General features: G+C 36.4%; 1 protein-coding gene and 1 pseudogene across 1 annotated transcript in view; both read left to right on the top strand.

Annotated features, from left to right (window-relative positions):
- Positions 1 to 23,450, top strand: part of MALRD1 (MAM and LDL receptor class A domain containing 1) — an 838,152-nt gene that overhangs the window by 609,012 nt on the left and 205,690 nt on the right. The window contains exon 35 of the mRNA XM_044228594.1: positions 22,439 to 22,596. Within this exon, the coding sequence (XP_044084529.1) occupies positions 22,439 to 22,596 (158 nt within the window). The remainder of the gene's footprint in view (positions 1 to 22,438; positions 22,597 to 23,450) is intronic.
- Positions 18,627 to 18,725, top strand: LOC122892787 (annotated as a pseudogene).

Below are 23,450 nucleotides of genomic sequence, written 5' to 3' on the forward strand. Positions count from 1 at the left end.
TTAATGGAACAATTAAAGACTTTTAATGGCTGCTTTTATTTTCTTTTTTGAACTTTTATAGCTTGTGTGAGTTCATGAAAGGCCACCTGAAAAGTTTTGAATCTGGTCATTATGCAATACTGTACACAAGTAATGTTGTCCACAGATAAAGAAAAGTAATCATTCTGACAGAATACTTTATTATCCTCCTTGTTAATCACTACTTGAGACAGTGTATTTTTACAGAGTACTCGCTTCAAAGCAGCCCGATTAGATCATCCTTGATACACTAATGTGGCTCACTGAACTTGTGTAGGCATCCCTGAAACAATGGGCCGCTAAATAAAGGACATTAATTAATTTTGACCCCCTGGGAAAAACAAAATTCTTTATGAGAAGGCCAACCAATTCAGGGAGGCTACAGTCTATTTCTAAACATCTCAACGTTGCTGTTAATTAAAACTGTATTTATGGATCTTTTCACTTATTGTCAGAATAAGATGAAGCCTTAGATCCTTAAGGAGGACATTTTCAATGCTCATCACAGGCCTATTTATGAGCCTTTTTGGAGCCATTGTGGAAGCTGTGGAGGAAAACTACAGACATTAATCCACTCTCGTGTGCACATGAATAGTGTTTAGGCTTAGTATATACAGGCTTTAATGGCAAGAGTGACATTTGGGTAACACAAACTAATGAAGGTATAAAACAAAAGCTGCCGTCTCTCTCTCTCTCTCTCTCTCTATTTTTCCCCCCCTTTATTCACAACTTTATTTTCTTTTTTGTGGTATAATTGACCATATCCACAATTAAATTCTAAAATCGGGAGTCATCTTTTTGCTGTTTTTGTATTCCCTCCAGCATTGAAGATGGAAAGGCACTTGATAATACTTGTGTAGGTCTCATGTTACTTGTCTGTGTCCTTCTGTGTTTATTAACAGGAAAATATTTTGGATTAATTAATGCAACAAGCACTTCCTGAGTGCCTAGTAAATACACAGTGTGTTGGTAACTAAGGGTGTGAGTTAAGGAGATGTTTGTAAAGTAACTGGAATGAAATACGCTGCCTGATGTAAGGCACAGGAAGTTACTATTGTGCAATTGTATATTCACAACACAAGGTCAAAAAATATTCTAAAACTATCTTAGTGATACTAATGCTCTAATGTGTATAGTGACAATTTAAAGTACGAGGTGTTCAACCAATAAAACTTAATTGATAATATGGGTTGACAGAGCCATAGGCAGATGATAATGGTACTTCTTTTTGAGTAGATGGGGCAAGTACTATTATTATTCCCACAGGTGAGGAACCAGAAAAGCTGAATGACTTGTCTAAGCCTGTATAAAGAATAACAAAGCCAGAACTGAACCCCTGGTGTATGAGCCTAACCCAAGCCCACTCCAGGACCTCCCAGGAGCAGGCTTTGTCCTTAATGTGTATTGACTGTTGTGTTGGATCTTATAGAGAGAGTGTGAGGTTGTAATTTAGGAGTTAACCTTAGATACTTTTATAAATCATGAATCTCCTTCCTCTCTATCTGGAGCCACTTAACTTCTCTTTCAGTCTAGGAGATATTACCATCTCACTCTGGTCTCTAATAGAATAGAGGGAGACCCTCATATTCATTCGCTTGGGAGGTTGGGGCTTGGCCAAGGATATGGAGTTAGAGATATGGAAGCCAGCCTTCACTCACAGTTTACCAGAATGCTCACTCTGATCTTACTCATGTACAGTCATTACTCATAAACATGAGAAAGATAATAATTGTACTGTAACACATTTTTTTAAACCATCACGTTTAAAATCTGATCATTGGACCAGCAGTTTTTGAGATATTCCAGGAAGCAGGGGAGAGGCCAATGGGATCAGAATGGATGGATAAAACAGTAGAAATTCCAGCCCAGGAAAATATGGTTCACTGTAAGTCTTTCCAAGGAAGCTATATAAATAGTCTAAAATTAAAGTAAAAATACTGTTATGGACAGGATTGTGTCTCTAAAATTCGTACATTGAAGCCCTAATCCTCAGTGTGACGACATTCAGAGTTGGGACAGAAAGGTAATTCACAAAGTCTTCAGTGTGGGTCCTGAATCTAATGCTGATGTCCTTATAAAAAAAGGAAGGGACACCAGGGATGTGCACACACGCAAGAAAGACCCTATGAGGAGACAAGGAGAAGCCCCTAAGCCGAGGAGAGAAGCCTCATGAAAAAAACCCTGCCAGCACTCTTGGACAGAAAGTGAGAAAATCACCTTCTGTTGTTTAAGGCGCCCACTCTGTGGTATTTTGTTATGGCAGGTTGAACCGATTTATACAACTACCAGGAAAGATTGTGAAGAACTCTTCAGAGTAACTCACTGGAAACCAGCACTCAGATCACCCGGCAGAGTTGAGAACTTGGCCCCACCGTGCATTCCCTCCCGTGACCACAGAAGGGCTTTTTCTCACAAACTAAAATCAGAGAGCTGCCGGGTACAGACAAGCAGACATCTGAGTGGGGAGAGATTATCGTGAGACAATTACAATCTAAGATAAAGGCACAGTCATGTGTGGAGTTACACTGGATCAACACTGTAAATATGCAGGGAAATAAAGATAACTTCATCCAAGAATTAAAAAAAAAAAAAAAACACTAAGGGGATTTTGGGGGGTTCAGTTAGCTGAGCCTCTGACTCTAGATTTTGGCTCAGGTCATGATCTCGGGTTCAGCATGGAGTCTGCTTGGGATTCATTCTCTCCTCTCCCTCCGCCCCTGCCCTGCTTGCACTCAAACACACACACACACACACACACACACACACACACATTTCTCTCTCTTTCTCTCTCTCTCTCTCTCTCAAATAAATAAATAAAATCCTAAAAAAAAAAAAAATTGGGGCATTACAGTTTGCCTGCCTGCTTACTTACTTAACCAAAGAAAATGGTTCTCAGACTTGGCTGCATATTAGAATTATCTGAAGAGTTTTTAAAAAAATGCGAATTATCTGCCTCTACCCACTCAGATCCTGATTTAACTGGTTAATATTGTGGCCTGAGCATCAACACGTATAAGAATTCCTCAAGTGATTTTAGCACATAGCTGAAGTTGCGAACTACGGGGAGGCCTACACCCCCAGGGCACCTGTAGCACACCTACTTTTCATTCTCCTGAGGGACAAACCTTCCAGGAAAATGATTCTCTATAACAGCAGTGGAAATTCTCCCAAGTTGCCTACACTAAGCAAGGAAAGCCTGAACTTCATTCAGAAGTTTCAATGCCTAACCAAGAGTCGGCAGGCAACCAGACAAGCAATACCATGAAAGAGAGAAATGGGGACGTGAAAAGAGAACAATTCCCCTTGGAGGAAATGGATGGCTCGGTGTAGTGGACGTTCGTTATATTTTCTCCGTGCTCTTTAGAAGGCTGTATTTCATACTGAGCTGTAGAAGCCCCATCTGGGGGAGCTCGCCCAGCTTCTCATGGATTTAGGATGAAAGCCGCCAATCAGATACATGCCTGCAAGACCCATTATTCACCTCTCTTTACCCCAACATGCTCTATAGGACTATAACCATTTTTATGTGCAAAATGATACTAAAATATAGGAATGTGTATATATAATACCTATATAGTATTCCAACAATCTTATCTATACTTAATATTAATATATCTTTTTTTTAAATTATTATTTATTTATTTATTTTCAGAAAAACAGTATTCATTATTTTTTCACCACACCCAGTGCTCCATGCAAGCCGTGCCCTCTATAATACCCACCACCTGGTACCCCAACCTCCCACCCCCCCGCCACTTCAAACCCCTCAGATTGTTTTTCAGAGTCCATAGTCTCTCATGGTTCACCTCCCCTTCCAATTTACCCAAACTCCCTACTCCTCTCTAACACCCCTTGTCCTCCATGCTATTTGTTATGCTCCACAAATAAGTGAAACCATATAATTGACTCTCTCTGCTTGACTTATTTCACTGAGTGAAATATTAATATATCTTAATATAAACTGTGTCCTATTGATCAAAAATTTAATTACAATAAGGAAATACAGTTATTTTTCATTATAAAATGCTAGTTATGAAAAAATTAATCCTAATCTTATAGAAATATATACTGATGTGGTTAAAGGAGATGTAATTGATATCCAGCATTACTTTCAAATTAGTGGTGTTAAGGAAGTAGGTGTTAAGACAGAGGAAACAAAACTGACCACGGTTGAACTTGTTGAAGCTAGGTCTTGGGTTGGGGGAAGTTCATTATGCTATTCTTTCTACTTTGGTAGCAGTGTGAAAGTTTCCAAAAACAAAATTGTTCCTTCAAGAGATGAGTGTGACTTACCCAAAGTGAAAAAACTGACAATATGATGTCTAGTGTGAAATAAGAACTGAATAATCAGAAAACACCAAGAGAATTGTCAACAGGTAGAAGTTGAAGACAGCAAAAATGATAATAACAGAAATAATATCTTCGCTAGATCCTCCAAGGACACTGAGATATATCAAAGGATTTAATTTGTAAATCTGCCTTTTATCTAATCATTTAATAATACACTGGCATTTATTATGATACCAGTTCAGAAGAGATTTCTGTTTAAAATTGGATACCTTCTGGATACACTAAGAGGAGTTAATTCTTAATATACCATAATAATAATAATTACATTAAATTATGAGAAGAGTGTTAAAAAGAAATGTGATTTGTGTGATGCTTCAGCCATCACTTTAAAGATACATGTGACGAAATGGAAGATAAAATTATATGCATTGGCATGGTAAAAAAATGTTTTTCCCCCATTCATTCATTTCACAAATGATGAGTTCATTTTTTGCCAGCCACTATTTTAGGTATTTAGAATACTTGTAGGTCAGATCAAAGAAGGATCTCTGCACCTCGTGGCTAATGTAACAGAAAGGGATAGAAAATCAGTGTCAAACATTATAAATTAAAACAATGGGGGAAAAAGGAAACAGAGCATAAAAGAAGGATCAATCAGGAGAGGATCCGTGCAGGGTGGTGTAGGAATTATGGGGGTATGGGCAGGAAGTAAGTTAAGGAAATTTTCATGTGTAGCCGCTAGAAGGAGGGGGCCTGTGTTCCTGTTTTCAGTTTTATAAAGGGCTAAACGGGTGTCAAACAGTCGCTCTTCTTATCCATTCACTCAAATCCAAACAAATAATTTTTTTTCAGACAAAAGAAGGAGAAATTCCAGAGGGATCTAGAGAAACGGAAGTAACAGCAGTTAAATATTCCCTAAGAGTCAGGCAGTGTAAAAGGTGATATAGATGTTATCTCATTTAATCTTTAAAACATTGTGACATGGAAGATGCTAAATTCTTAGAAAGGTTAAAAAATTTGATCAAGTCATGGGTATGACTGAGCTGGAGGATTTGAATATCAGACTGTGACTCAAAAGACTTTTTTCTATAGCCTACACTGTCCCATATAATAGCCAGTAGCTACACAAACTACTGAGCCCTTGAACTGTGGCTGGTGCAAGTTGAGATGTACTATAAGAATAAAACACACATTCGACTTCGAAGATGTAGTATAAAATATATATATATATATATATATACATATATACACATATATATGTATATATATATATACATAAAACAATTATTATTTATTTATTTTTATTTTTTTAAACATATAATGTATTATTAGCCCCAAGGGTAGAGGTCTGTGAATTGCCAGGTTTATGCACTTCACAGCACTCACCATAGAACAGACCCTCCCCAATGTCCATAACCCACCACCCTCTCAGCCCGGCCACCCTCAGTTTGTTTTGTGAGATTAAGAGTCTCTTATGGTTTGTCTCCCTCCTGATCCCATCTTGTTTCATTTATTCTTTTCCTACCCCCCAAACCCCCCACATTGCATCTCCACTTCCTCATATCAGGGAGATCATATGATATCAACAATTATTTATATATTGAAATAACATTTTGGATTCATGGGTTAGATAAAATATATTACAAAATATATACAGAATAAAATAAATTACAAAAAATTCACCCATTTCTTTTTACTCTTTTAAATGTAACTACTGAAAATACTAAGACTACATAAATGGCCCACAGTATGTTTCTGTGAGACAGCCCTATTCTGTATTACACTGCCCACACCATAGGGAAGGCTTTCCTGTCTACAAAGGGAATAAAACACTAGAATCAACTAAAGAAATACTGGAAAGTGCCCATCTCTGGATCTGTTTAAAGATGTGTAGTCTCTTGGTTATGAATTCACACACTTCCAGCTGGGACCACCAAAGATGATGTATTCACTGCTTCCAATCTGGTTTAAGTGGAAGGTACTTAGAAAGCAAAGCAGTAACAATTATAATAATTTAATCCAATTTATTATCTTCAGAATATTTCATTATGTATATTAACAAAGTATATCCATTAAATAGTAACACACAGTCTTCTTATGATATTAGCAATTTTCATGTCCAAAAATAATGCTTTTTGGCTTTATTGCTCAAATATGAGAGTATCTTCTTCCATAATTTTCAGGTCAATTATTCCATCATTTTACAAGTATCCAGGCATTATAGTTTCCCAAAAAGGAATTCACCAAACTCCTATTTATTTGTTGACTTTATTTCTCAGTAAAATAATGAACCATTAAACTTAATCCTTTCTATCTTCTCAAAAACTTTTCTTTTTGTATTTATTCCTTTTTTCTAAGTATCCTTAAACTGCCTATTACTGTTACCATACTTTTTGCCTTTAAGCATCACAGTTTTCTTATCTTGAAAAAAAGAAATCTAACCTCAATTTCACTTCTAAGTACTATTGTTTTTTCTTATATTTCAAAGATGAGACAATCCAAAAAAGTGTTTATACTCTCTACTACACTGTATATACTTTCTTTGGTTCCCTGCAGTTTATCTTCTGCAAAAATATTATTTCCTCAGCAAATAATTTTTGGCCGTCCACTCTGGGTCACGGATCTAAACACTTTAGCGACGCACATTTACCAAACACACCAGCTCTCATGGGGCTTAAGTACTAGCTCCTTTGAGGACTTTATGATTTCGTAATTCTTCTTGCATTATTCTGATTCTTCTCATGTTGCACTTGGCACTACTGCTTAATGCACAGCTTCCTGGAAGTTCTCACCGGCAGTGGACTGTGATATGTATTTCCTAATATGTGTCTTTGATTCTTTTTCTTTTTCCTTGTAAAACCCAATTGTGAGTCTTACTCAGTATTCCTACTTTTACTATTTTAAATCTCTTCCTACACTTGTTGATTGCACAGAGTTTTCATTCTCTCAATGTTCAAAATTTGCTAATTTCTGCATGCCTCTGGTCTCTATTTCCATGTTCTAATCTCACATTATCTGTTATCAGTGGGATAATTTCTAGTGTCTGCAAGTCACATATCCAGACTCAAGCTTACCTTCCTTTCAGAAAGGATCTCCTCCTGCTGCCCCTAATATTTCTGTTATTGACATTACTATTATTTAAAACAAGTCTTTCTCAATTTCCAATTCATTCAACTCTTCATTGTCAACTTACATGTTTTTACTTTGCATTTTCACTTCTATTATCACAAGTCACTGTTGGGCTCCTGTTGCCAGTGTCAAGAAAACTCACCACCAGTGCAAATACTCTCCTAAACCAGGCCACTCCTCTCACTGACACAGGATTAGTGTTTCAGGATGGGGACTATTAGTCCTGAAAATCATCAGAAGCTCTCTGTTGACTTTTAGGGTAGCATTAAGGGCTTTCTATATTCTTTTCCAAGTGACATTTCTGATTTTAATTCTCCTACAAATTCTTGTGTTCTTGTTCCTCAAATGTGCTCTGGGAGTTATAAATGTCATCTTTTGGTCATATCACTGTGTTAGCGTGGCTTGTAATTTTTTTACTGATAGTGGATACAGTGTACCAGGTAAAAGGAATCAAGGTAAAGAGGTCTTCGGTGTGAACTCTTCTGTCTATCTGGTAGGAAGTAAGGTCATTTACTATTTACTGTTGGCTGGAGCTATAGGAGTCAGAAGGTTTTAACGTCTACTGGTGTCCCCCTTGGCTTCTCCCTTGTCTTTTGGTTTCCCTAGTGAATTTCTTTTTTTTTTAAAGATTTTATTTACTTATTTGACAGAACAAGAGAGTGTGCATACTGGCACAGGAGGGGCAGAGGGAGAGGGAGAAGGAGATTTCCCATAGAGCAGGGGGCTCGACGCAGGGCTCCATCCCAGGACCCCGTGATCATGATCTGAACCAAAAGCAGACACTTAACTGACTGAGCTCCCAGGCACCGCTCCCTAGTGACTCAGTAAGCTCTGCGAGAGGGCGTCCTTTCAGTTGCAGCCCCCACTGGAATATAGGAGCTTGTTGATGGGGTGGGAAGGTGAAGAGCTGTTGAGTGTGAAAGTCAACGGCACTAGGAACCCTCCATAATTCTGTGATCTGTCACAGTCTTTCAGTAAGCGTGTGCTCTTTTACTGTGCCCTTGACAAGTACTTCTCAGTTTTCCCTCTTCCATAGGCGATAGGAATTCTAGACCTTTTTAAGAAAAATAGGCATACTTCAAAATGGCTACTTTTCCTCTCTCCCAGAAAGAAACAGAGGGGATTTTTCTCCCATCTTCACTGTGGGAACTTGGTAGGGCTTCTGGATATAAGACTATGGGGATGCCCTTAAGACTTGTCCCCCTGGAGTTCCGATCTCTCGAGCTTCTCCATGCTGAGCCTCCGGCAGCCTGTTAATTGCGGTTTCCCTTTTCCTCACCCAGGGCCGGCTCCATCTGTGGTTCCTGCTCCTGCAGTTTTGCTCCAGTGAATTGTGATTCTCTGTATCTGCCTTCCTGTCTCCAGTGGTTTTCCCTGTGATGTCTACTCTAATTCTCTCATAGATATAAGAAGAGTTTTTGATTTTTTTTTAGTTTGGCTTTTTTTGTTGTGAAGATGAGGCTGTGCCTCTAAGCTTCTTCCCTGCTAGACTAAAAACCAGGAAGAACCTCTTAGTGATTTTTTAAGAATGAACTTTTGCCCCTCTAACCTACTTTCTTTGCCTATTACCATCTCCATTATATTCCTTAACATCTTAATATAATGATAGGTCTCTTATAAAGTCTTTTCTTAGTCATCCAGTTTAAGTCATCTTTTATTAGATGAACTAGATGGCATTTACAGCCTATGTCAATATTTGGCATTAAAGGCTCACAATAACCCCAGTGAGCTGTATATTATTATTATTATTACCGCCCATCTGACAGAGGGTGGATATGAGACACCGTGGGGATTCAGTGATTTTCCCAAAGTCACAAAGCTTGTAAGTACCAGTACGGTACACTGGGTAGTCTGGCCTGTAATATGTCTTCTAAATAGTACATACTGCTAGCTTTCATTGTCAGATTCTTTTGAGTATGTTTCATGTGTTCTGAGCTATAACTTGTCTTTCTCCTTAACATCCAAATGCAATAAGGTACTGACTATAATTATCTCTTCATGCTTCTGATCCTGAGAATTTCCATAGGCTGCCCAAGGTCACATACCAAATAAGTGGTAATGTCAGGATTTGAATGGAAGCCAACAGCTCAGGTACCTGCAGGCTTAACCATAGGGCCAGCCAGCCCAAGGTTTCTGCTCATATTCATTAAAATAACCTGATAATACTGTTTTCTGTTTCAGTGAAAAGAAACATTCTTTTGTTCTTGTTTGCTTTCCACACTCTTTCAGGTAAAATGGGTCTGAAATCTAAACAAAGTCAAAGTTCATACCATTTATCATTTAACTAAAGGATTTATGCTTTATTAGTTCTCCCTTCCTACATGACAAGGAAACACGTTTTCTTTTTAATCTCAATTTGGCAAATAAAATCAAGTTACACAAATGCTATTAAGCAAATGCTTGTTTCTCTAGACATCTTGACAACAACACGTAAGAGAGGTTCTTCAGGGTTCTTGCATTATGAAGATTAAGAGAGTCAGAATCCTTTGTCTCCAGCTACATTCTGAAAGTGCCAACAACTCCATTCATAAGGCACCTTCATGGGATTGAAGTATACTTACCCCTGAGCAAATTAAAATCTCTTAAAATAAGGTGACTATATCCCTACGATGAATAGATTGCGTTTTGGCGTGTCTCAGTGTTAAGCTTCCTTTTTAGATCAGGTTAGTGATTACTGAAGGAAACAGTTCATAGCACCAAGGTTTGGTAATAATAAATAGCCTTACAATGAGATAGCCTGCTTTTTCTTAATAAGTAATAATTATTCTTAAGAGGAGTAATGCCTGAAGAATAAACTGTTAGAAAAGGTAGAAATAAAGAAATGCCAAATCAATTATTGTACAGCCTTTCAAAAAGCAAATAGAAGTGATGTAATGACAGACATTTTCATCAAATGCCATGAAAACATTTCATTTGACTTCAGAGGCACTGGATCTGTGGTTGCCATTTTGACAACTTTAAGGAAAACTTTTGTTCTCTCTCTGAGCATGTTTACATTTCACAGTCTTTAAAACTTGCAGACAAAAATGGGCGCCTGGGTGGCTCAGTGGGTTAAGCCACTGCCTTTGGCTCAGGTCATGATCTCAGGGTCCTGGGATCGAGGCCCGCATCGGGCTCTCTGCTCAGCAGGGAGCCTGCTTCCTCCTCTCTCTCTGCCTGCCTCTCTGCCTGCTTGTGATCTGTCTCTGTCAAATAAATAAATAAATAAAATCTTTAAAAAAAACAAAAAAAAAAAACAAAAAACTTGCAGACAAAAAGAGAATGAGGGCATTTCAGCTGATAATTATTGTGCCCCCTCCCCTTTTTTTTTTTTTTTTTTTTAGATTATATTTATTTATTTGACACAGAGAGATCACAAGTAGGCAGAGAGGCAGGCAGAGAGAGAGAGAGGAGGAAGCAGGCTCCCCGCTGAGCAGAGAGCCGGATGCGGGACTCCATCCCAGGACCCTGAGATCATGACCTGAGCCGAAGGCAGCGGCTTAACCCACTGAGCCACCCAGGCACCCCCCACCCCTTTCTTTGTAGAGCGAGGGCCAGGCAGAACTTACAGAGGATGTGGACCCAAGCTAAGTAAGTCTAACTCTGAACAAGGGGGCATTTGCTATTTTGGAAGAGAGGCATATCACATCACATTTTCAAAAACCATTAGGCAGCTTTATTTTATGAGCAAGGGGAAAAAAAAAAAAAGACTAAAATTGCTTACAATTTAAAGCGGGAAGTGAATTCAGATCACTTGAAGTGGGAAATTGTCTTTTATGGTTTGACCCTAGTAGAAGTGAGTATGATTCTTCCAAGGGCACTGGAGCTGAAAAAATATAGCTTTCTTTGGAAAGTATTAACTGTCTTTTTATAAAAGAAATGTCAAATTTATTATGTTATGACATAATGACTCAACGAAACATTTCCAAAAACTCAAGATTGTAGCTAATCACATCGAAAGGACAAATTAGAGTCTCTACTGCATGCCAACACCAAAGTGAAAAAGAATGTCTGTGAGGCACGTCTATGAGGCACACCATTGGATTCTGAATGTGGCTAATGTATTTTGGCTCTCTCCTGCAAGTAACAATGGAGAGCTGAACAAAGTGATGCTGAATTTATACTCTTTGACACTAAGTGGCTCCAGTTTTTGAGAATGTGTGTAATTCTTTAAAGAGTGTCTAAGGTAAAAATTGAATATTGATGAGAAACTTTTTTCCAGTGCCTGATTGCATCTTAGGAATCCTAAGAACTTGTAATCCTAAAACCTGTACCAACAAAATTGAAGTGTTACACTGAAAGGTACAGAAAATATCAGGAGGCAGAGTGTAGAGAGAGGTAACATTCAGACATATTTAGTAAGTGCCCACAATCCGGAGTACTGCTTCTGGCAGTATTAAAGTTTTACAAACCTAATTAAAGGCATTCTAATATAATATATGAGAATTAATTTACAATGGCCAACAGAAAGCCATAAAGCAGTTTAAAATCAGACTGACAATCAAAAAAGTCTGCTTCTGTAAAAATCTGTCCCATGACTGTTGGGAAAAGTAGGGATTGGGAAAAATAAATGTAGAATTGGAAATGAAGGTGGTTGATCATTCCACAGAGTCACATGTAAATAAAGTCAACTGGTTCAATGATTTACCATTAAATTCTAAATATGTTGTGGCAGTTGAGACTTTTAAGCTTTCTTGTTTGCTTTAACAAATTCTGAACTTCATGTGGGAAGCTTGATTGACCTTCCCCAAGGATTTTGCTAGATATAAATAGGTAGTTCTCAATGAAGCAACCTAAAATTTATAAATGTTTGAAAGTAGGTCTAGTCTGAGCTTGCTAAATAAAGAATGAGTCTATTTCTGAAAATATAATTCCATGTAAGGTTTTGTAACTTTGTGATATAGTACATAGTTCCTGGATACTTCACATATTTCTATTAATAATTTCAAGAGGCTAAGCAACTTTTCACCTTTGTGATTCTCAGGAAAAAATATGGCGTTGCAACAAGTCTATTCCCCTTACAAAGTCAAGCTTGGATATACTAGAGTTCTAGAATTAAAAATACCAAAATACCAAATTTGCAATGGTTGCTTCTAAATTTCCAGGCATAGTTTTCTATTCTTAAATTTTAAAATGGTTAAAAGTTCACATTTGCATGCATTAATACATCAGCCAGGAATTGACTTTCTGACTTTTGTGTTCCACTGCAGGATGCTGTAAGACCAAATTGAATATGCAAATCAGGAGAGGCTAGGAGGGGTACACTTTGAAAGCTCACCCACAGTCCCCTAACTAATAATTGGAATTGCTTACCTTTGATGTTGAGCCCTACAGAACATTGCCTTATACTGAAATAAATATGCTGCAGTGAAACATCCTGGATATTTACCATCCCCCATGAATTACTTTTTTTTTACATTAAGTTTCATAATATATCCCTAAAATGCAAACATTATATTGTTCTACATTCCTTTCAATGATGTCATATCTTTGCTAAGCTGAGTTATGGTAGTTGCTATGATTAAAGTAAGTACTGGGGAAAACAAAAATGGGATAGGAAATGAAGGTGGTGATGTTCAATGTAATTTCAAGGTTTGAGACTTTGGGCAGTGCCTAATGAATACACTCTCTAGTGGAAAGTAATCGTGGTTATTTAAGAATTGTTTTGTTTTTTTCGGTTTGTATGTATTAGTTTTTCGAATGCCCGTGGTGTTGTTAGTATTTTAATAGGCTTTAAGTTGTTTGGACTTAAGGACTTAATAATAACAAAACCAAAATATTGCTTTCCTCCTGGGGTGCTATGAAAAAATTATTGAGATCCTGAGGATGCTGTGACTGGGGTACCATGAGGAGCCTATAGGCAATGACTAAGGCTGGAGAATTTGGTTAGGTTGTATTCATTTTGTTGTGCAGACTTAAAACCTACCTTTAAAAAAGAAGTATCACATGATTAAAATTACTCAAAAGAAACATCTGAATTAGTAAAGGATTAGTGTATTTATGTAGTTAGAAGAAAAAATTTACCAAAATACTAGATTTTAAATCAGAATTTCTAGTTTTTAAATGGATTAAGTGTATGCCAGTGGACACAATCAGTTCTTTTCTCACTGCTCCAAATGTTTGACATTAAATATCAGGTTAGTAGTACAGCATGGAAATATGTATATTTAAAGTCAGGGTTAAACATGATTTGCTTTTGAGATGGAGGTATATTACTTCTCATTATATATGTCATACTGTTTAAGAGCTGAGCTATGAAATACAGAATAGTTTCATACACACATACTGACCATTAATTTTTCTTATTGGAACTAGGTCAAGGCTATTTCTTCACATCCAGTATAGTATGACTAGATTCCATGCTTTCATCTTAACTGTATACATTATTATTATAGTGAGTTGGACTATACTATATTTTCTTTATTCAGGATAACATTGTAAGGTTTGTCTGATATTGTTCTCCAAGTGCATTGGGAATCCTTACAGGCATAAAAGGCAATAAAATGAGGGAGCACCTAGATCTTCTTCTTTAATCCGAGAGTGTAGATTTAACAAATGTGTGTTCTTAATGAATAAGCCACAGTTTGTAGGAGATGTGACTGATGGCGTCTAGGTCTGTCGTGGCTGCACATGCCACATGCATGTCTTCCTGTTCCAAATAAGAAAACAAACATGTCATCCTTGCAAAGGAATATGAAAGCAAAGTTTTCTGTGGCTGACTTAAAATATTGTGCATAATTTTCCTAATCCAATGTTAGCTAGTACATGTATTTCATAAAACAGTGAGGAGAGAAAACAGTTCAATGGTGCAAGCCACGAAACTTAACAGGTTATTTCCACTACTATTTTATATGGAGGAAAATCTCGCAGCATCCGTTCACATGTCATATTCCTTGGTAGTTTTCTTAAGTTTTTTTTTTTTTTTATTTTTTTTATTGGTGAGACTTTTATAAAGTGTTCTAAGTGAACGGAAATATTTTCAGTAAGGAACTTAAAAGGAAAATAGGGGCGCCTGGGTGGCTTAATCCGTTAAGCATCAAGCCCCTGAGGGTTGTGAGATTGGAGCCAGCACATCCAGCTGGAGCTCAGTGGGGTGTCTGCTGGAGAGTCTCTCCCTCTGCCCCTCCCCGCACTCACTTGTGCACAGGCGCATGTTCTTTCTCTCTCTTTCTCTTAAATAAATCATTAAAAAAGTAGATGTGAGTCCCTTTCAGTCTCTGGTCTGGCATATAAGGAGCTAGGAAGTCATCATTTCTTTCCCCATAATAAGAAAAAAAACAAAAGCTGAACAAACTAAAAATCAACAACTCTTTTTAAATTTATTAGAGAATTAAGAGCTCCACACACACACCACTGCCCCCAAACTGGAGATAAGCAAGAGGAAATGGAGAATCACAACTTCCAAACAGGAGTCGGGACGGGGCAGGACATCCTCACCAATTACTGATGGATTGCTGCAGGTTCAATGTGGATGAGTTGGAGAGCTAGTCCAGGGGGTTTCAGTGTTAGGAAGCCCCTACACTTTTGTAAGTTTTACCTTTAGGAACCCTGTCAGTTTTTCACAGTGAAGATCAGAGGAAGCTCCTCTCTGCTTTCAGCAGGTAGAGGGAAGAAATAGCCATTTTGAACATTTCCCAGAGCTTTCTGTTTTTCATAACAAACCTTCCCTCAAGAGAAACTATTTTATTAGCACCTAACAGACCTAAAAACACAAAACAAAACAAACAAACAAACAAACAAAAACAAACAACTGACCTAAGAGATAAGAGATGGGAGAGTTTACTGGGAAAATAATATGGTATGTTTCTTACACTACTCATGAGGTGGTATCGTGATATTTTAAAGAGGACTTGGACTAGTGGTAATGTATATTGCAAACTCACTGTCAACCCCTAGAAAAGATTAAAAATATATATGTAATTGGTATGCTAAGACATGATAAAAAATGAAATCATATGAAATGCTCAATTAAGATCAGAGAAGACTGAAAAAGCGTGAAAGAAAAAGAGAAAGAAAGAATAATACCAGTGAATAGCAAATTCTAAATAAGGTAAATGTTAATCTACCTATCTCAATAATCAGCTTAAATGTTGCTAGTCTATCTATATTCACCAATTAAAAGACTAAGAGAAGATTAAAACAAAACAGAAGAACCATGTATTGTCAGTAACAAACCCATTTCCAGTATAAATACATTGAATGAATGAATGAAGAATGGGGAAAAAGTGAAAGAATGGAGAAAAATATACAATGTTAACATTAATTTCAGACAAAGAAGACTTCAGAGGAAGGAGAACATGGAGGGATAAAGAGGAGGATTAACAAATGATAAAAAGGTCATTACTCTAAGAAGACAAAACATCCTTCAGTGTGTAAGCACTTAACCTCAGAACATCAAAATACACAAAGCAAACCTAATAGCATTGCAAGAAGAAAAAGATGAATCCACTACTACAGCTGGAGACTTCAACACCCCTCTGTCAATAGTAGGGCCAACAGGCAGAAATCAGTAAGGACATAGTTAAGCTGCAGCACCATCAATCAACTGGATACAACTGACATTATAGAATCCTTCAACAACAGCAGAATATATATTCTTCACAAGCTCACATGGAACATTCACCAAGATAGCCCACATTTGAGCCATAAAACACATCTTAACAAACTTAAAAGAAATCCTACAATGTGAGCTCTCAGAACATAATGGAATTAAGGTAGAAATCAGTAACAAATATTATTGGAAAATTCCAGAAAACTTGAAGATTAAATGGGTGGATTTCGAAATAACATAATGAACCAAAGAAAAAAAAATCGAAAAGAAATTTTGAACTATTGTGAATTAAATGAAAAAGCAAATATAACTTATAAAAATTTGTGAGATTCAGTGAAAATGAATAGAGGGAAATTTTTAGCAACAAATGCATACATTAGAAGAAATATTTAAAACTGATCATTTTTTTGAAGCCTACAAAACTAGGAAAAGAAGAGTAATTTATAAAATTGAAATCAGGAAATCATTAAGCAAATAATCTAGTTAAGAAATGGGCCAAAGACATGAAAAGACATTTTTCTGAAGAAGACATGCAGATGGCCAAAAGACACATGAAAAGATGGTCAATGTCACTCATCCTCAAGGAAATACAAATCAAAACTAATATCACTTCACACCTGTCAAAATGACTAAAATTAACAACACAGGAAACAGCACATGGGGAAGAATGTGGAGACAAGGGAACTTACACTATTGGTGGGAATGTAAACTGGTTCAGCCACTGTGGAAAACAGTACAGAGTTTCCTCAGTTAAAAACAGAACTACCCTATGAGCCAGCAACTGTACTACTGGGCATTTACCCAAAGGATACAAAAGTAAAGATCTGAAGTGGGGCTCCTGGGTGGCTCAGTTCATTGAGTATCTGATCTTGATTTCAATTCGGGTCATAATCTCAGAGTTACAGTCAGCAGGGAGTCTGCTTGAGATTCTCTCTCTCCCTCTGCCTCTCCCCTTGCTTGTGATCACTCTCTCTCACTCTGTTATTCTCTCTCTCTCTCTCTATCTCAAATAAATAAATTTAAAAAAATACAAATTCGAAGGGGCACCTGTCCCCTGATGTTTATAGCAGCATTGTCAACAATAGTCAAATCATGGAAGGAGCCCAAATATCCATCCACTGACAAATGGATAAAAAAAGTGAGATAGATGAATAGATAGGTAGATAATGGAATATTACTCAGCCATAAAAAATAATGAAATCTTGCTATTTGCAAGAATGTGGATGGAGCTAGAGTGTATTATGCTAAGCAAAAGAAGTCAGAGAAATACAAATACTATATGACTTCATTTATGTAGAATTTAGGAGACAAAACTGATGAACATAGAGGGAAAAGAGAGAGGGAGGCAAACTGTAAGAGACTTTTAACTACAGAGAACAAAGAGGGTTGCTGAGGGGAGGTTGGTTGGGGGATGGGTTGATTAGTGATAGGTATTAAGGAGGGCACATATGATGAGTTCTGTGTAAGTGATGAGTCACTAAATTGTACTCCTGAAACCAATATTACACTGTTAGGTTAACTAACTTGAATTTAAGTAAAAACTTGAAATTATAAAAATAAATAAAATAAATCATAGGTAAAATCAAAATGAAAATCTAGTTTGTTGAAAAGATTAATAAAATTGAAGATCTTCTAGATACATAAACCTAAACAGAAAAGAAAACACGAACTGCTAATTATCAGAAATAAAAGGGGGAACCATCATTACTTAAATGATACAAAAATGATAATAGACACTAAATGATAATAGAAATTGTACTAAAGTGATAATAGACACTAAAATGATAATAGAAAAATATATGTACAACTAGGTGCCCACAAATCTGGTAATCTAAGTAGACCAATTCCTTCAAAGACACAAGCAACCAAAATCACATGAGAAATAGATAATCTAAACAAGCTTGTAACAAAGAAATTGCTTACAGGGTTGCATGGGTAGCTCAGTTGGTTAGATGTCCAACTCTTGATTTCAGCTCAGGTCATGATCTCAGGGCTGTGGAATTGAGCCCTACTCACGCTCCACATTCAAGCAGGAAGCTTGCTGGAGATTCTCTCTCTCTCTCTCTGTCTCTCTCTGCACCACTCCCCACTTCCACATACTCAGGTGCTCTCAAATAAATCTTTTTAAAAAATTGAATACATAATTAAAAACCTTCCAAATCAGAAATCACTAGACTTGACTGGATTCACTTGTGAATTCTCCCAAACATTTAAAGAGGAAATGAAACCAGTTATATGTAGTCCAGAAAATACAAACAAAAAGAACATTTTCTGCCTTGTTCTAAATCAGATGAGGATTTAAAATAAATGAGGATTTGAAATAAAAAACAAAGACATCACAAGAAAAGAAAACTACAAATCAGTATCTCTCATCAACATAGATGCAAAAGTTCTCCACAAAATATTAGCGGATCCAATCTAATGAAAACATATATATGCAGTACAACCAAGTGGAAATTATTCAAGTATGTCAGACTTGTTTTATGTTTGAAATTAAATTAATGTAATCCATCACATCAACAGAGTAAAGCAAAAAATTAAATGATCATGTCAATAGATGCAGAAAAAGCATTTGAAAAAATTCAACATCCATTTGTGATAAAATACCTCAGTAAACTAAAAACTGAGGTGAACGTCTCTAACTTGATAAAGAATATTTGCTCCTGCAGCACATACTGAAATTGAAATGATACAGAGACGATTAGCATGGCCCTTCCACAAGGATGACACATGAATTTGTGATATATTCCATATTTTTATGGTGACTGTGGTTGATAGTACTGTATTATATACTTGAAATTTGCTGAGAGTAGATCTTAAGCATTCTCACACACCTACACACACACAAAGTAAATATGTGAGGATATGCATGGATGAACTCCTTTGTGAGAAGCCTTTCAAAGTGTGTACAAATGTCAAATCATCATGTTGTACACTTTAAATGAATTCCAATTGCATTTGTCAATTATGCTTCAGTAAAGCTGAAAAAAGATATCTACAGAAAACATACAGCAAACATTTATAATTGTGAGAAATTAGGTACTTTCCTGGTAAGAGCAGAGTAAGGCAAGGCTGTCTGTTCTCACCACTCATATTCAACATCATCCCAGAAGTCCTAGCTAATACAGTAAGGCAAGTGAGGAAAACAAAAGATTATGAAGATAGATAAAAAGTTGTGTTTGTTTGCAGATGACATGCAGTTATACACCATGAAGAAAACTCTTGGAATTAATAAACAGTTATAGCAATGTAGTCAGATACAAGGTTTGTACACAAATGCCATTTACTTTATTATATGCTAGCCCTGAAAAATTAGAACTTGAAATTTAAAACACAATGATGATTATATTAATACCAGAGAGAGAGAGAGAAAGAGAAATACTTAAGTATAAATATAACAAATAATTACAGGTTCTACATGAGAAAAAAATATAAACTCTGATGAAAGAAATCAAAGATCTAAATAAACTGGGAGATATTCCATGTTCATGGACAGGAAGAATAAGTATTTTGAAGCTGTCCATTCTTCCCAATTTGATGTATATGTACAAGGTAATTCCAATCAAAATTCCAGAACATAATTTTATAGATAGCAACAAACTGATTCTAAAGTTTATATGGAGAGGCAAAAGACTCAAAATAGCCAACAAAATATTGAAGTATTAAAAAAACAAAGTTGGCGGAAGTATAATACCTTATTTCAAGACTTACTATGAAGCTATAGTAATTAAGACACTGTAATATTGGAAAAATAATAGAGAAATGGAACAGAACAGAGAGCTCAGAGATAGACCCATATGAGTAAGATCAACTTATAGTTGACAAATGAACAAAGGCAGTTCAACAAAGAATGGACAGTCTTTTCAATAAATGGTATTAGAACAATTGGACATCCATATGAAAAAAAAATCTAGATACAGAACTTAAACCTCTCATGAAAATTAACTCAAAACGAATTATAGATCTTAAAGTAAAATGTAAAACTATAAAACTCCTAGAAGACAAAATAGGAGAACATTTAGGTGACTCTAAGTTTGGTGATGAGTTTTCAGATACAATACTAAAAGCTTGAGTTGTGAATGAAAAAATTGCTGAGTTGCACTTCATTAAAATTAAAACTTCCACTCTGCATATGACACTATTAAGAAAAATAAAACTTAAGCCACAGACTTGGAGAAAATAGTTGCAAACACATATCTGAGAAAGGACTGTGTCCAACATGTAAAAAGAATTCTTAAAACTTAACAGTAAAAAAGTAAAAAATTAGACAAAAGGTCTGAACAGATACCTACTGTAGAACATAGATGGCAAATAAGTATAAGAAACAATGCTCCATATTATATGTTATCAGGAAAATGCACATTGAAATGACATTGAGTTGAAATGAAATACCACAGCATACCTAGTATAATAACTAAAATCCAAAACACTAACAACATGAATGCTGATGGGGATAAAGAGGACAGGGGACTCTCCTTCCTTGTTGATGGGGCTGCAGAATGGTACGGCCAATGTTGGAAGAAGAGTTGGCATTTTTTACAAAACTAAACATACTCTTACCATAAGATCCAACAGTTGTGCTCCTTGATATATACACAAATGAAAACTTATGCTTACACAGAAGCATGCACACAGTTGCTATAGGAACTTTATTCATAATTTCTAAAAGTTAGAAGAAACCATGATGTCCTTCATAGGTGAATGGATAAACACAATGTGGTACATCTATACAAAGGAACTTTATTCAGTGATAAAATGAAGTAAGCTATCAAGCCACAAAAAAGATATGGAAGATCCTTAAATGCATATTGTTAAGAGAAAGAAGCTAACTTAGAAAGGCTACATACTATATCATTACAAGCATATCATACTCTGGAAAAGGAAAACCAGCGGATACAGTAAAAAGATTAGTGGTTGCCAGGCATTTGATGGGGGAGAGTGGGAGGAAGAGATGGAGAGGGGCTGCATGGGAGATCTTAGAGCACAGAAAGTCTCCTGCACAATAGGGCAGTGGTGGACATGTCGTTATGCATTCGTCAGAGCCCGTGGAACACACAAGGGAATGAATGAACCCTGACATAAACTATGGACTTCAGTCAATAATAATGCATCAGTATAGGCTCATTCATTGAATGTAACAAAGTACTGCACTAATGCAAAGTGTTAATAATGGGCAAATTCCATCCTTTTTTTAAGTGGATACAAGAACAAGCAACCCCTTAATGATTTCATGAGGACTCCAACCAGTCTGTCTTATTAACCACATATTTATATTTACTGGCAATCCATTTGGTGAAATAATGGCATTTGTGAACATGAACAGACGAAAAGTTAAACCATCAGAGGGCGTGAATGTTATCATCTAACTCTCTTTTGCAATTCTCTTGGGCTACTTCTGTTCTTAACTCTATTCAAGGGAGTAATGCATACGTGTTCCTTGCATTGAAGAATACAGTGCCATAGGAATAAAGGTAACAACATATATACTGATTCTTCAGAGAGTACTAAATTCACCTGACAACAAGTTCTTAAATAGGAAAGCTTCATAAAAGAAGCCTCTTGTACTATTAATGTACCATTGATGAGTGAAAACCATATATCTCAGTAACAGGACTAAAATGTCGGGGGGGAGAATATTTTAATTAGAAAATACTTTAATAGCTTTGATTTAAAACTGTAAATAAACATTTAACCGAAGAAAGCATACACACACACACACACATATATATGTTAGTACACAATGTCATTTACTTTATTATATGCTAGCACTGAAAATCAATCAATCTATCTATCTGTCTTTCTATCTATCTTCATTCTTTCCTAATAAAAGCCATGCAGAGGATAGTAGTTATGATGAATTTTGACAGTGATGTCTGTAGAAAAAAATCCATTTGTGTTTAAACGGAGAGATCTTTCATGTACGGCTGCAGTTGAGGAGAATAGAAGTTATCACTCAGCATGGTGACTTTCAAGTTTACATTTCATTTACTCTTACTGCCATTCTCTACTACTTTAGTCATTGTGGGAATCAGAACAACTGGAAATGAGATACACTATCAATCAGCCTCCAATACCCCATGTCCCTGCTCTACACACAGTATACAAAATATTTTCCTAACTTGAAATGGGCAGACAGGTTTGAGCAAATTAGAAGAAAAGAAACGTACCTAAAGAGTGAGCTCCGATATTTGATCACTTTCAGTAAGAGTCACATACTCAGGTGAATTTTGCGAATCATGTAATCACAGTGACATTCTTTTTTCTCCTTCTTCCTCTTCCTCTTCCTCTTGTTTTTTCTTTTTGGGTCAAAAGAATGAAACATCATTGATTTGTGACTCCACAGAAAGAAAATGAGTTGTGTGTGTTTGTGTGTGGGTGGGAGGCATGAAGTTTGCTCACGATTTAAATATGTTCTGCCTCACGCTGTGACACCTGTCTTGGGCTGAAGAAGTTGTATTTGTCTATTTCAAGGGAGCGGCCGGCACTTCCTGTTTGTCAGCTCATCTGGACACAAAGAAGGACACACGGCAAGAATCACTACTTCCCAGTACTTTCCAGCAAGTCTCGGAATATGTGCTGTTCGGTTCTGGTTCTACATGGTTGATCCCAGGAGTATGGGGGTACTAAAGGTACGAAAGGAAGGCAGGAAGTTTTTCATGGAAATGTTCATAGCATGTGTTTAAACGTTTTTGTTTTTTTTTTAATCACACAACACGGGTGTTGAGTCCATTAATTTCTCATTTCTTTCTGGGACAGTGGGACTTTGGCCAGCCGTGCTGTCATTCATCTTAATCTCATTCAAGATTTATCTCATTCAAGGCAGCCACCTGAACTCAATTATGGTGTGTGCTATTGAAAACATCATCTAGAGATAAAAGAGGATGGGCACATTCTCATGTATCTTCTACTAAAAACTTAGAAAAAATGCAGAATTGTGATGGCAGGGATAATGATAAAAAGAATTTTCTTCCCCAGACAAGGTAAAAGCAAAGAAATTTACAATTTTAAGCATCTTTCAGCTTACCTGAAAAATAACATTGTCTGCTCCATTTTTGACTAATTTAAGACAAGAATCTGCATCAGATGCAAATGTCTTTGAAGAAGCAGGTTACTGCATTTTTACTTTTCATTGTCTGGAATATCCATAAGCATTTCAATCAGCCTGAAGCAATTTGGAAATCCTGATTCCTAATGGTAAGATTATATATCAGAACACAATACCTGGTGTTACTGCTTTGTAATTAATACAACTACCTGTTGTCTGAATAAAGACAATAGGAATCTTTGTCTGTATCTCAAACATCATCCCTTATAAACAGTAACAGTTACTAAGTGATCTTAGTAACTGGGTATTGTGAACTTGTACCTGCTCTCTGCTTTAATTCTACCATTCATCTCATGAGGTAGTATATTCACCCCAATTTTATAGTTTAAAAACTGAGACTCAACATGTCTTAGTAACTTTTCTATTACAAAATCAATG

Source organism: Neovison vison, chromosome 12 (genome assembly GCF_020171115.1).
Source record: "Neovison vison isolate M4711 chromosome 12, ASM_NN_V1, whole genome shotgun sequence".
NCBI lineage: Eukaryota > Metazoa > Chordata > Mammalia > Carnivora > Mustelidae > Neogale > Neogale vison.